The 15,158-nt window shown below is 37.4% G+C and overlaps 1 protein-coding gene across 1 annotated transcript; it reads right to left on the bottom strand.

Annotated features, from left to right (window-relative positions):
* Positions 1-822: 822 nt before the first annotated feature.
* Positions 823-7,830, bottom strand: LOC132170443 (Transducin/WD40 repeat-like superfamily protein). The gene is made up of 11 exons (XM_059581434.2): positions 7,711-7,830; positions 7,293-7,389; positions 7,039-7,100; positions 6,817-6,873; positions 6,063-6,122; positions 5,170-5,226; positions 4,911-4,953; positions 4,248-4,325; positions 1,742-2,072; positions 1,513-1,663; positions 823-1,438 (listed from the first exon to the last, which is right to left on the bottom strand). Exons 1-11 carry the CDS (start codon positions 7,810-7,812, stop codon positions 1,349-1,351), a joined length of 1,128 nt encoding a protein of 375 aa, XP_059437417.2. The 5' UTR covers positions 7,813-7,830; the 3' UTR covers positions 823-1,348.
* Between the last annotated feature and the right edge of the window lie 7,328 nt (positions 7,831-15,158).

Raw genomic sequence — 15,158 nt, 5'->3', positions numbered from 1 at the left:
GGAGACCAAGTCCGAATTTCAACAGTTTTTCTCCCTATTAGTTTAGTTTTATGTTTAAGTTTTATTTTTAATAATTATGTGGAGTTAAATTCTCAACTAAGGTTGAGGATGAAACATCTCCAACGAAGAACAACAACACTTTCATATAAGTTAATATCATATGATTTTATGGGTTTAAAGGTTTCAATTGTTTTACTTTAATTTAATTATTGAGATTACTTTTGGATATCTATTATGATTCCCGGATACATGTGATAATTTAGAAGAGTTTCATTTAATTGTTTGTTTGTATCTTTATTAAAATATAATTGGATATCTATTTGATATTTGTCCGACAGATACAATTGATGATTTGGTTTAATCTGGATATCTTTTGTGATTTGTATAATGGATAGATACATTAGATGATTTAATTAAATTGTGAAGTATGATAAGACATGTATATATGATTTAATTTGTGAGAACTTCAGATAGTATTGATGAACATAGAATGTGTTGTTCCGATTTGGTGAGTCTTGATTCCACTACTTTAATATTTCATTTTTTTATTATTTCTAATTTATTTAGTTTATGTTTCTTTATTTTTTCAAAATCAAAAATCTTTTGGAACTAGGTTATAATTTAATTAATTTAGATATATTTTGTTTTCAAAACACAATTCTATGTGGATTCGACTTCACACTTACAAAAGCTATATTACAAATGACTCGTACACTTGCGAGCAACATTACAACTCACAACAATAGAATTTAGAACAATCCGACTGAATTAAGTATACAAGGACTATAAACCAAAAAGATTACATCATTATGGCAAGAAGAATGACAACCCAAAAGTCGTCCTAAATAAACCTCAATGGCATGATAGGCTTCACAAAAAACAACAAAATAACTAGTTTGCCATAACCCAGGGACATGTCACAAACTGAAGGCCTATTACCTTCAAATCAGAATAATTAGACACTCATAAAGGACAAGGTGTTCACCGACCACTGATGGGACAATGATGATCTCCATTTAAGCATTTTAAAAGGCGTTCCAACGTTGACATTATATAAACGGTTAGATGAACTAATTTTAAATTCTAGCCATGAGTAGAGAGGATCCTTTTTCCCGGGTGTGCGATCAAACAGGCAGTTGCAACAGGCTACTTAATCAAGTTGATTGGTAAGATCCTGCCAAGTTTCCTTTGGATCCCAAACAAAATGGGAATCACAAAATTAAGTGTGGTCTTCTAGTAAACAGACTAAGCAAACTTTAGACAATCTTCCACCATGCCAGAAAATTGGGGGTTTGTGCTCAAAAGTTGGGAATATTTGTCCACAGAGTCAACAATGTGTAGCTTTTGCCTATGATATGGAGTAGACCTTTACCACTTTTGTTGTATCACAAACAACAAGGTTTTCTGATTCAGTTGGAGTGGTACACAGCCAATTGACCTGCCAAGGAGTAAGCATACAAGATTAGAAACTCCATACAAACAGACAAGAAACTGAATCCGAGAAGAACTTACTTTTTTGCTGAGATTGATGTTCAAAGGTGGCTCACTGTTGCCATTAGCTTCCCTTGCATCAAGATAGGTGGACCAATCCCAGACCTTCACAGATTTATCGTTCCCTCCTGATATTATGAATTTCCCTCTTTCCCCAAACAATGAAAATGCCCTGAACAGTAAATACTAGTTAGTAGTTAGAATAAATCAAATTTAGTTTCATTTCAGTGCATACAAGTAAATTACTTACACACAAGAGACAGCAGCAGTATGCCCACCCAATGAGTAATCCAAATGCAACCTCTGTTTTCTATTTTGATCCAGGTTTCCTACATCAGCATTTGGACTACCGTCTTTTATTCTCGATTGAGATCCTTTCCAGGGTTTTGTGGAGCTTTTTGACTTCATTGCGGCAAGTTCCAAGTCAATATTAATCACATCAACAGCACCATCACCCCTAGCGACTACACACAGCTTGTCTAATTTGTCTAACATATCTGCTTCTGGAACTGCTAGCGCATGGACAAAAGCAGGATTAAAACATTGTCCCGTACTACCACTACTCTTCATGTCAGGCAAACCTGCAGTAGTAAATAAAAAGGTCAAGGTCGCAAGATTGAATTAGATCAAGTGTTTGATACTACCTTGAGACTCCATTTGTTTCATGATGGATAAAATCATCAAAGGATCATGTGACAGGTATTAAGGTCTATCCATTTTTTGCAATTTACTTTTAATATAACTCTCTCTAGCCAAAAGCTAGAAACCAAGAGGCCATCAGCCAACAATTATAATCAGTAAACCCCCAATACAACCCTCAATCTCAATCTTCTGAGATGAAAGTCTACAACAATCCACTATACAAGACCAGTACTACAATACACACAAACAAAGAAACAGCAAATCTATACAACAGCAAACCAACTCAGCAACTAAAGCTCTGAAATCCACCAAAACAACTGAAGCAGAAAGAGAACCAACACCAGCAAAAGCATTGCATAAAATCATCTGCAATACCAACTAATCAACCGAATTCCAATAACGACCACAAGCCACAAAACAGAATGCAAGATGCAGATGCAGATATCAGAAACTCTGCTCCAAGTGGAGTTCTGAGGAATTTTTAGCAGCCAGAATCCCTTCCCCTAATCAGATTCTTATTAATCCAAGCCACCCAAAGTGACCCCAATTTAGTGAAAAGGGTCGAAATGTGTTTTAGAAGAATAGCTGCCATGGTCCAATCTTCTTCAGCCCCAACCCACCTTCCCTCTTAGGAACACAAATAGATTCCCAAGAAACCTTTCTCCTTAGCAAAAGACTCCTCATTTCCATTTGATAAAAATGTGTTAAATTTTTGTTCCATAGCTTTAATCACCTTCTTCAGTAAGATGAAGATGTTTAGCCAATAGATTTGAATACAATAAAGAACCGAGAATAAAAGTTGTAACCAACCAGAAAAGGAGAGATGCTTAACCATCCAATAGTTGATTCGGCTTGAAATGTTCTCCAACAAAGCTTCACAATCCAAAGATGACAGCTTGTTGGAAATCAAGGGGACACCCCAGGTATCTCACTCGGAGTTTACCCTCCTTCATTCCCAAACAGTCCAGCAGCATCTCCTTACTCCTTAAAGAAATGCCAGAATAGAAAACTGTGCTTTTAGAAGGATTAGCTCGCAAACCTGATAACTCCGCAAACTCCATCAAAAATTTTCAATTTTTTAATTATTTTTGCAATTTGTTTTATTCTCAACCTCAACCATTGGAGCCTTTTGGGTCAAGCACTTCCCACTTCCACCACCGCCCACTTATAGTCAAGGTCACCCCTCTCTTTGACATACTTCATTAACTAGTAACGATTGCCTAAAAAACTTGTAGTTGCATAGAATTTTTAAGAAACTAGAGATCAGTGGCCTGTCCGTTCAATAGATCTTGAAGTTATAATTGACAAGCACTATGTATATATTTTATCAATCAAAACATTACCAGATTGCAAGAACTATACATTTCTCTCATCACATGATTTGCCTAGCATCTGGCATAGTATGAAAGGATGAAAAAGTAAGCCACCTTGGTGCAAACAATGTAAGCTGGGGATAGGTAGAGAAATCATGTTTCCAGTCTATCAGACTAGACTGACTTTCTGAAGCCCATTGAAAGAGTGGGAACAACTCTAGGCCCGTTCAGTAAAATTTTCAAAAGTTTTTTTTGCTTCTCAAATGCTGAAAATTCTTTTTAAATACCAGTTAACCAAACAGATTTTCAAATGAGACCCCCACCACTAACTCATTTTCAAAACGAATTACAAAACTCTTCTCAAACTCAAAACACTTCTCGAAAATAGAACACACTATTTTTCAAAACACAACTTAATATTGTTTAAATGGGTGATGCTGCTGCTGCCTAATGGCGGTGCCCACTTTGTTTGGCGGTCCTGCAGTGGCCACGATCTGCAACGGTGGCAGCACCACTACCACGGTGGTAGCACTTTTTTTTTTTTTATAAAAATATTTCTCAATTTTCAATTTTTACAAAACACTCCAAAATTTAACCAAACCAATTTTCAACTTTTCTCAAATGTGACCCCCACCCCCACCAAATCAATTCTCAACTTTTACCTTTTTCAAAACCCAAAAACAAAAACACTTCTCAAAAGTTTACCAAATATGCCTAGTTTTGGCTAAACCATATAAGAGGCATGAAAAGAGCAAATGAGATATTAGAGATAAGGAGAGACCAGAGAAGAAAGATACATACTAAAATCCAAAACTTTGTATGGGCGCCCTTTGGAGAAGTCCCACATAACAAGTTTCGCATCAAGACCTCCAGTAATAACTGCCAACATACACAAAGCATAAACTAGTACTCAAAATTGATTATTCAAGGTTTAGATGCTAGTTTTTTAGTTAGATTTTGGGACAAGTAGCAAAAACACAACATGTATGTTGCATGTGAATTGTTCTTCTGCTACCATGACTCACCCTGGCTGAAGATGACTCACAACAGTAGCAAAGATTCTATTGATATTAGCATGACACTGAAATTCTAGGCATTCAAAATTACAGAACAAGGTACTGTGGTTAGCATATTTTTCTCAATGCCATAGCGAAATGCTCAATCCATAATAGTACCAAGTTACATATAGTCATAAACATGTGACTTGTTACCAGATGCAGAATTGACAGTATAATCGTTTTTCTAGATTTTATGCAACGACACACTTCCAAATCTTTTAGCACCAATTTGAGATCATTGCTATCATAAATATCGCTGCCATCATCATAAACTGAACAGGATATGTACTAGCCTTTTCATGCTTTAGTTGCTTTCACAGTAACCACAGCTTGTATATCATCATTGAGACTCCACAACACACACACAGGTTACAAAAGGAAAAAAAAAAAAAAATACAAGAAATACCTTCCCAAGTTCTCCAAGGAAGGAACTGCACACTGCTACAGATCTATAATATAGAGTTAAGGTGATAGAATGACAAGTCTCATAGCATATGAGACAAGCAATACAAAAGAACAGAAGACAAATGGGAAGTACCAATCAGAAAATGTTTAATAAAATCAAAAGATGCGGAGCAAGAAATTTGTTTAAAAAAAAATCTGACATAACATAGGACCTAGTGAAGGTCAACCAAAAAGGGAAGCCTTTAAATTTACAAGGATACACTTGTATGGCCAGATCTTAATGTTTTATAAAGGCAATGCTGGTGAACGTCAATGATCTGCCAAAGAGATCATAATCAGCAGTTGACCACAAGAAAGTAGCAATACCAATCTTCTACTCTTTTTTCTTGTGCTTTAAAATAACTTGAGATGAAAAATAATCTTACTGGGAGAGAGAGAAGACATCAAGAGGGGATATGAAATGCTTGAAATAGAAAATATAAACTCTTCAAGTAACTAAGAATAGTTGCAAAATAAAAATATAGCGATCTATCCAAGGAAACATGAGCAGAAGTAATCACATAGTGAAATCATAAATAATCGCAACAGTAAAATCACGCCTTCTGCTACATTTCAAATTCTATGTTTTTGTCACATTATGTTTCCTCCAATTGTCATATGGCACCCTAAACTTTTCTGCATAAATTGAAAAAAGAAATAAATAAAAAATAAAAAAAAATTATATACAAAAATTTCAATTCCTGAAGTAAAAGTCGTAGTGTAAGAACTTTATTGAACTATTTCCAGTGATAAAACCAAACTCATCTTTCACAACTAGATCCATGGCCTTGGCCTCCATAAAAACTCATGGGGTACAAGCCAGTGACACTGAAAGACCTCATAATTTGATGCATTTTAAATACCCATAAAAAACTCAATGATGACAATACAGAACACTAAACATGATAAGACACAAATAGAAGTAAAAAATTTCTCAACTTAACAATAACAATCTACGCAAAGCAGACAACAGAAAAATACGTATATACAGGTAATGAAATGATATATCTTGAGCATAATACATTATGAGTAGAAAAGTGGTTATACAACTCAACACAGATGTACATTAGAAGCCATAGAGAAAAAACTGCCAAATCTAATTTTAGCTAAGTACCTTAACTTCTCCGCTGTCGTCTGCAGCAGCAAGAAAAGAGGACTTAGAGTTGCATACAAGCTGCATAGACGGAAACAAGCCTTTATTGGAAGAACTTCGTATGACAATTGAAGAATACTGTTTGACACAGAGAGGCACATCTCGTGGTCTACAGATACAAAGGGAGTCTGACAAACCAATAAGCTCCCATAAACATATGATAAGTCAATGATTCTTTAAGAACAGAAGAGAATGACAACATAAGCCAACAAATTGGAAAGATACTCCACACAAAGAATGATACCATAGACAATACAACAATTAGCATCATTTGAACAGCAAGAGGGACATATTAATATGTTTAAAGAGGCCCAAAAATAATTATAAAGCTAATACTTAAATAGACCGAAGAGGCTAAATTTAAAGAGAAGAAAAAGGCATAAGGTATATGTTGTAGCTGCAGATACTGAAAGTGACAATTCAAATCTATTCATATAAATTATTAGAAGATATGATGCCAAGTCACAGTATTTTGATGCTGGAAACTCACATGCCAATTTTTTAAATAAAAATGTTTAAAACTTACAATGGGTATCAAGTCATATAACCATGTCTTAAACACCAAAACAGTAATGGGGAACAAGTATCCAATATGGGTAAAATAGAACTTCAATGCATTCCTTTAACTTTAGGAAACAGAAGCAGCATATAGATGCACCAGCCAAAGCTACAGCAGTCAAAATTAAACCATAAAAAGCATAACTAAAATGTCTACCTGATTTATCTCCTCTTTATTATAAGTATAACTCTCCAGTGGCTTCCATGAGGCGGCCTCCCAAAGAGTAAAAAAAAACAAGTATATGTAACCATTATAAGAAATACTGTTAAACAGTAACTAAAAATGTAACTCTAAGCTAATTGTAGCAATAGCTCCTCAAAAAAATAAGAAATGAATAAAAATTGCAAAAGGACAACACGGGCTCCGAGAAGGGATTACCATATGTACATCAAAACACTTGACTTCTTTTCCTGAAGAAATGTAAACGATATCTTCATTCCCTGAATCCAGCAACAATCATTTTGCAAAGCATACATAAATAAACTTCTGAATATAAACTAGATTGCAAAGTCAATTGCACACTAAACACATCACCAATCCACCTGGTTTTTAAAGAATTAACTATAAACAGGATATGAGAAATTAATACCCAAAAAGGGAAAAAGAAAAAATATTAACACAATCATACACACCTGACTTGAAACATAATGATGAAATGGGTTCCTCCCCAACATCCATGATAAGTTGCACATCTTTGCATCGCATATCAAACCAGCAAATGCAACCATCCTACTTCATTAAACGCTCCGAATAAGAACAAAGCAAAAATGCAATAAAAGTTAAGAATTCAGTTCTTTATACATTAAACATCATTTCAGCAACAACTATGTAATTAACAAAATAGTAAGTCTTTTTCTTTTCTTATTCACAATTAATTTAACTTCCCCACGTAGTTTTAATTCACCTAAAAGGTGAAAAGCACAGCTCAAGTAAGTACAATCGTTATATAAGTTTCTCCCGAGTAGGATTCCATATTTGAATTTCTATTCCTTTTTCAATTCCTAAGCAACCAAAATAAAAATAAATAAATAAATTCGAGAGAGATTTTACCTCGCCGGAAGTGACAACGAGGCCAGGACGGTCACGCGAGGCGATGCAGCACGTGGCTGTGGCCTTGTGACCCCTTAGCCGTCTCGGGCTTCTCTCTGCCATGCCGTTTACTCGTCTTCGCTCCTCTCTCTCGGACTCGAGAGAGCTTTTCACTTTTTTGTCTTTCTTTTTTTAAAATACAAAATAGGTCCCTCAACTTTTTTTTTATTTTTTTTATTTTTATTTTTTATTTTTGTGTATTAACTCGGAATCTAGTAAAGTTGAAAATGTGGATATGGTTAGTAGCAGTATTTGCATTCACATCCGTGAAATGCGGATAATGGTTTTTATATCCAGATATTCATCCGCATCCACATCCGTATCATGCAATTACTATTTACATCCATGCGGTTATTACCGTTAATAAATACGGTTATTATCTATTCGCATATAAAGTAATGAGCGTTTTGGAACTTGAAGTTGTAATTCTTGCTCGTAGTAAATACAAAAAGACATTACCTATAGTTGAACACTATCACTCATATCACACTTACTAATCTTTTTTGACGGAATCTTTCAAATTTCATTCATAAAAGATTTGGAGTATAACAACTCTATTATCACAGAGCATAAAGCTCTAATATAATATAGCCAATTGCTATGTTATTACAAAGTCAAAGTTACAATTAGAAAATCCTTACAATTAAAGTTTATCTATAATAGCAATCTCTGTTAACACTACACAACTTAAGTTATAAAACAGATCAGATCTGGCCTCCAAAAGCATACTAGATCTAAGATATAGGTAGCTCATTTTTCCCCTAATCTTATTTTCTAATCGTGAGAGATAATCCCCACATCGATCTAACCATCATCGGCTCAAAGGTCAAGAGAAAAACAACATTCCTCGACCCAAAGGCTAGAAAAAAAAGAACAAAACTGATGTAGGACGTGTGTGTCCCCACCTCAAGAATAAATAATTTACTTTACTTTATTTTTATTTTATAATCCTTTCCCCACTAGGAGTATATTTACTTTTCCTACTAGGTTTATGTTTACTTTCTCTACTAGGATTAGATTTACTTTCTCTACTAGAAATAGGTTTACTTTATTGCAAGGATTTCTCTTCTATAAATAGGCTAACTTATTATGTTAAACTTATTCATTGAATTGTTATCAAATTAGAGAAGTTTCTCTCAAGTATTCTGTGGAGTTTTATCTTTCTTTTAGCCTGCGAGCTTGTTTATATTTTTTTGGATAGAAGACGAAGACGCTTCTCCTTTCAGAATTAAAGACGCTGCTTTTTGGTTAGTTACCTTAGTCTTCTACTACGTCAATTGGTATCAGAGCAGGCTTTATCCTGATCATGACCAATCAGTGCAACGGTGACAATCCCCTTAATGACGCTGCTCGTGATAGGGAGGCTCCTTTAAGAGCCGAATCCCAAGAGCTCCAGCAGATCCAGCAAACAATGCAATAGGAGATACGTCAGATGCGGGAGATGATGGAGCACATGCACATAGGTCCTAATCGTAATCAAAGGGACAATGATGCCCGTGATGACGATGGAATCCGAGTAAGGCCTATTCCTCACCAACAACCTACACCTATAAACCAACCACCAGTCTATGAAGATCTTAGTGACAATAAAGACTTCGCTGATGGAGTTTTTGGACAGAAAGTTGGAGTAGATCGATGGGGTGAAGGACGTAGGGGCGTCGGTTGTGGTGGCGCAGGCTTCAGAGGCTATAAGCGCGGTGGCGCTGGCCATATGGGGAATGTCAATGAAAGCGCTGGCTACCGGGGTGCTTTTGGAGAGCAACCCAAACATCAGGATCATGGTAAGGAGGAATCCCACGAATACCGAATAAAGATTGATTTCCCATCATTCAACGGGCATTTTCATATCGAAGATTTCTTAGACTGGGTGATAGAGGTAGAGAGGTTCTTTGATTATATGACTATTCAAGAAGATTGCAAGGTGAAGTTAGTGGCATACAAGTTCAAGGGAGAAGCTTTTGCTTGGTGGGAAAGATTACAAATTTTTCGAGCCCGACAAGGGAAGGGACCTGTAACTTCATGGTTGAAGATGAAGCAGCTACTCAAAGCACGATTTTTACCACCGGACTTTGGGCAACAGCTATTCCAACAATACCAAGAGTGTTGACAAGGAGGTCGAACCATTCAGGCGTATGTCGATGATTTTTATCACCTATCTGCCCGGAATGATCTCATGGAGACAGAGGATCAACAAGTTGTAAGATTTATTGGTAGACTGTGTGTTGGCAATACAAGATAAGGTTTCTATGCATCCTTTCTTTACTTTGAACGAGACAGTTAGTTTGGCAACTCGAACAGAGAAGCAACTGGAGAGGCCTAGAGCACCAACCTGGGAGCGAAACCCAAGCGATTCGACGAGACCAACACAGGTTTGGGAAAAACAACCTCTTGTCCCAACAGTCACACCAAGTCAACCAGTGACTACAACCGAAAGAGGAGCGAGCAACAGTTCAAACATCCCGAGACAACCGTCCAACAATCCATGCGCACGGCCCAGTCCAGAAAAGTGTTATAAATGCAACCAACCAAGTCAACTAGTGACTACCACGAGAAGAGGACCGAGCAACAGTTCAAACATCCCAAGACAACCATCCAACAATCTATGCGCACGGCCTAGTCTAGACAAGTGTTATAAATGCAACCAATCAGGACATAGGTCACATCAATGTCCCCGAAGACATATGGTAAACTTGATCGAACTTGAGCCAGAAGAAGGATCCGAGAATGGAGATGATGATACACCCGAGTATGGGGAAGAGGAGTTGGTTGACGCTGATGAGGGAATCCCACTTTCCCGATCCTTATTAATTAAATGTCTGCTCTTAACCCAGAGGCAAGAGGATCCATCTCTAAAGGCATAAGATTTTTCATACTCGCTGCACAGTCAACGAGAGGGTATGTAATGTGATTATTGATGGTGGTAGCAAAGAGAATGTGGTTTCTAAGGAGATGGTTTCAAAGTTGGGTTTGAAAACTTAGAAGCACCCAACCCCATGCAAGATCAGATGGATCAAGCGGGGAATGGAGACACTAGTAATCGAGAGATGACGTTTCACATGTTTGATCAGTAAGCATTACTCAGATTCTATTTTGCTTGATGTAGTGGAGATGGACGCGTGCAACTTAACCCTGGGAAGACCTTGGCAGTTTGACGTGGATGCCTAGCAAAAGGGAAGAGATAACATGTACACTATCTTTTGGGATGGTAGGAAGATAGCATTTTAACCTTTACAAGAAGTTGAAAATTCTAGTAATTCCAAGGGTAAGCCGGTCCTCCTATCCACTGGATCAGAATTTATAGAAGAAGTTAAGAGGCCCGAGACATCATAGCATTGGTGACCGAGGGAACCTCGGGCTCCGTCTCACAAGAAGTTCCCGAGACAATGCGACTGTTGTTAGAAGAATTCCAAGACATCATACTTGAAGAGATGCCGCCCATGAGAGATATCCAGCACTATATTGACTTAGTGTCGGGGAGCAAGTCTCCCGAACTTGCCACATTACCGAATGAGCCCAAAAGAGAATGCTATTTTGCAAGAGTAGGTAGAAGGGTTAATTCGGAAGGGACACTTGCGAGAGAGTATAAGTCCATGCATAGTATCGGCCCTACTTGTACCGAAGAAAGATGGGAGTTGAAGAATGTCCATGGATAGCCGGGCAATAAACAAGATCACGGTCAAGTATTGGTTTCCTATTCCCCAAATAGGTGACATTTTTGATATGCTATCTGGGACTAAGATTTTTTTAAAGATTGACTTGAGGAGTGGATATCACCAAATCCGTATATGCCTGAGAGATGAATGGAAAACTGTGTTCAAGACTAAAGAGGGGCTTTACGAGTGGATTGTGATGCCTTTCGGTCTTTCGAATGCACCAAGCAATTTCATGCGACTCATGAATTAGGTACTGATACCTTTTATCAGAAAATTTGTCGTTGCCTATTTTGATGATATTCTTATTTATAGTTGTAACCCGATGAACCACATGGATCACGTGAGCAAAGTGTTGGAGGTCCTTTGTGAAAATAAGTTGTTTATCAACTTAAAGAAGTGTAGTTTCATGATGGATCAGTTACTCTTCCTTGGATTTGTAGTCAGTGCCGATGGAATCCAAGTGGATGAAGAGAAGTGAGAGCAATTCGAGAATGGCCCATGCCTAAGTCAGTGAGGGAAGTGAGAAGTTTCCATGGGTTAGCAACTTTCTATAGAAGGTTCATTTGGAATTTCAATAGTATTGTATTACCGATCACCGAGTCTATGAAGAAAATTCAACTAGGGTGACGAAGCCGAGTGAAGTTTCTCAATCATCAAATAAAAGCTATGCACAACACCTATACTTGCCTTACCCGACTTTGACAAGCTATTTGAAGTTTAGTGTGATGCATCAATCATTGGGATAGGAGTTGTGTTATCTCAAGAAAGGAAGCCTATGGAATTTTTTAGTGAAAAGCTTGGAGAAGTAAGACAAAAGTGGTAAACATATGAATTGGAGCTTCATGCTGTCTTGAGAGCCCTCAAGGTGTGGGAGCACTACCTGATCCAACGAGAGTTTGTCCTCTATACCGACCATCAAGCATTAAAGTTCATCAATAGTCGAAAGAATCTAAATCGAATGCTTGCTCGGTGGGTTTCTTACATCCAACGGTTCACTTTTTCTCTCAAGCATAAGTCGAGAAAATTGAATCTTGTAGCTGACACTTTGAGCTGCTGAACTACCTTGCTGATCACCATGAAAGCTAAAGTGACTAGATTCGAGTGCCTAGAGGAGTTATAAGTGGAAGATGAAGATTTTGGTGAAACTTGGAAGCGTTGCAAGGCGGGGCAACCAATTTCCGAGATACATATTCAAGAGTGGGTATTTATTTTGTGGGAATCGGTTGTGCATTCTGAGGAGTTCCTTACGGGAACAAATAATCCAAGAATTACATGTTTGAGGTTTGAGTGGTCATCTAGGAAGAGACAAGTCTATATTGCTTTGGTAGAGGAGCGGTATTACTAGCCGCAACTGAAGAAAGAAGTTGGTAATTTTGTCCGAAGATGCCAGACTTGTCAAGTCGCCAAGGGACAAACCCAAAATACGAGATTATACATGCCTCTACCAATAGCAGAAGCACCGTGGGAAGATGTATCAATGAATTTTGTATTGGGTCTCTCGAGAACCCAACGAAGAGCGGATTCTATAATGGTCATCGTGGATAGATTTTCCAAAATGGCTCACTTTGTTGCTTGTAGGAAAGCCTCTGATGCTGTTCAAGTGGCCAATCTATAATTTCAAGAGGTGGTCCGATTGCATGGAATCCCAAAGTCTATAACTTTTGACTAAGATGCCAAGTTCTTGTCTCATTTTTTACGAACATTATGGAGGCAGTTCGACACAGCATTGAACTTTAGTAGCACGAGCCATCCCAAACGGACGGTCAAACAAAAGTTGGTAATCGAACTCTAGGCAATTTACTTTGGTGTATTGTAGGTAACAAACCGAAGTAGTGGGACCTGGCTTTAGCATAGGCTGAGTTTGCCTACTATAGCATGGTGAATCGATTTACTGGGAAGGCACTATTTGAAGTTGTTTATGGGAGAACTCCGAGACTTGCAGTAGATCTTGCAACTTTACCTAAGTTACCGGGAGCTAGTGTGGCAGCGAAGCATCTAGCAGAAGGGGTGAAAGCTACCTAAGAGGGAGTTTGTTAGCATCTAGAAGAATCCTATGCTAGGTACAAGACGACAGCAGACAAGGGTCGGCGATTGAGGATTTTTCGAGAAGGAGATCTTGTGATGATGTATTTACGCAAGGGGCGATTGCTGATTGGTACTTCTAGAAAATTGAGGAATAAGAAGTATGGTCCATGCAAGGTACTAAAAAGGATTAACAACAATGCATATGTCATTGATCTTCCAAAAGAAATGGCGATATCCTCAACATTCAACATGGTAGACATATATAGTTTCTCTCAAATACTCTACAGAGTTTTATCTTTCTTTTAGCCTGCGAGCTTGTTTTTATCTTTTTGGGTAAAAGACGAAGACACTTCTCCTTACAAAATCAAAGATGTTGCTCTTTGGTTAGTTACCTTAGTCTTCCGCTACTTAAAAAACAAAATACAAAATACAAAAATTAAAACAAAACATGCTAAAAACAAGAAAAGCCTAACAGAAGTAGCAGCAGAGGAGCATAACATCATAGACATCTTCAAGAACACATGCGTCGGAGTGTGAGATCCACGCGTCAGCATGCGAGACTCCATTGGTTGATCAGCACAGCTCAATGGAGAGTGGAGAAGCTGGCCAGGAAGGTGTTGGGGCATGTGTGATAGTATGGCTGACGGAGAAGAATAGATCTGAGTTTGAAAAATTATATCTAAAACAAAACCACCAAAAACGGAGACTAGAACAGATTACAGAGAAGACATCGGGCACTACTACCAGGAGAAGGAAAAGAGAGAAGGACTGGGAAAGGGGAGGAGGGAAGAATCCTCTTTGTTTTTTCTCCTCTCGAACTCTAGTTTTGTCGGCTTGACAATTTAACCTAACTAATCATTTTGCCATAAAAGTTTCATCTCATACATTATTTAGCTTCTAATATCATCTATATATAGTTGGTGATTGGGAAAAAAATATTTGAAAGAATAATAATAATAATGGAAAAACATATAAGGTAATTAAATAAGAACAAATCAGAAGAGTTTCCAGTAGTGAAATCTAACAACATTACAAATCCAGCAAATATTAAAAAAAAAAAAAAACATAAATTACAAATATGGCAAACATAAAAAAGAAAATGGGTTGTGTTTGTGATAGGGGTGGTTATCGGCCATATCGATCCAGTTTTGGCCATTTTCAGTAACTGAGCGATAAGAATTTATACCGAAAATTATCGGTTAATCGGTAATCGATTAAATCGGTTTTTGTACGTTAAGCCTTTATTTGATTTCAAGCAAAATAGTTTTTGGCAACGGAAAATGATGACAGGGAAAACAATTTTTGACAAATTTTGGCGAAAGTATGGCAATTTAAGAAGAAAAAATAGTTTAATCAAAGGCCTAAAGCAAGAAGAGAAGAAAGCCTAAAGCAAAGGCCTTTCATTTGGATTCTTTTGTTTCTCTCCACCATCTTTCTGTCAAGTTTGGACGCCTCACTACTGCTACTGGTCATCTTCTTCATCGATTTCCCTCCCCTCTCCCTCACACCAACACAAAGCATATATATATAAGAAGGGAAAAATACATTTTACCCCCTGAACTATCCACTAATTTGCACTTTGACCTTTAATGTTTAAAAAGTGACACTTAACCCCCCGCCCCCCCAAACCTTCCAAATTGTTGCAATTCGACCATTCTGACTTTTTTTTTCTCCCAAAATGCTCCCATCCCAAGTTAAAAAAGAAAATTTAAAAATTAAGGGATGTTCGGT

The sequence above is a fragment of the Corylus avellana genome, chromosome 1, assembly GCF_965113065.1.
Source record: "Corylus avellana chromosome 1, dhCorAvel1.hap1.2, whole genome shotgun sequence".
NCBI classification, from domain to species: Eukaryota; Viridiplantae; Streptophyta; class Magnoliopsida; order Fagales; family Betulaceae; genus Corylus; species Corylus avellana.
This window is presented reverse-complemented; position numbering and strand designations above follow the sequence as displayed.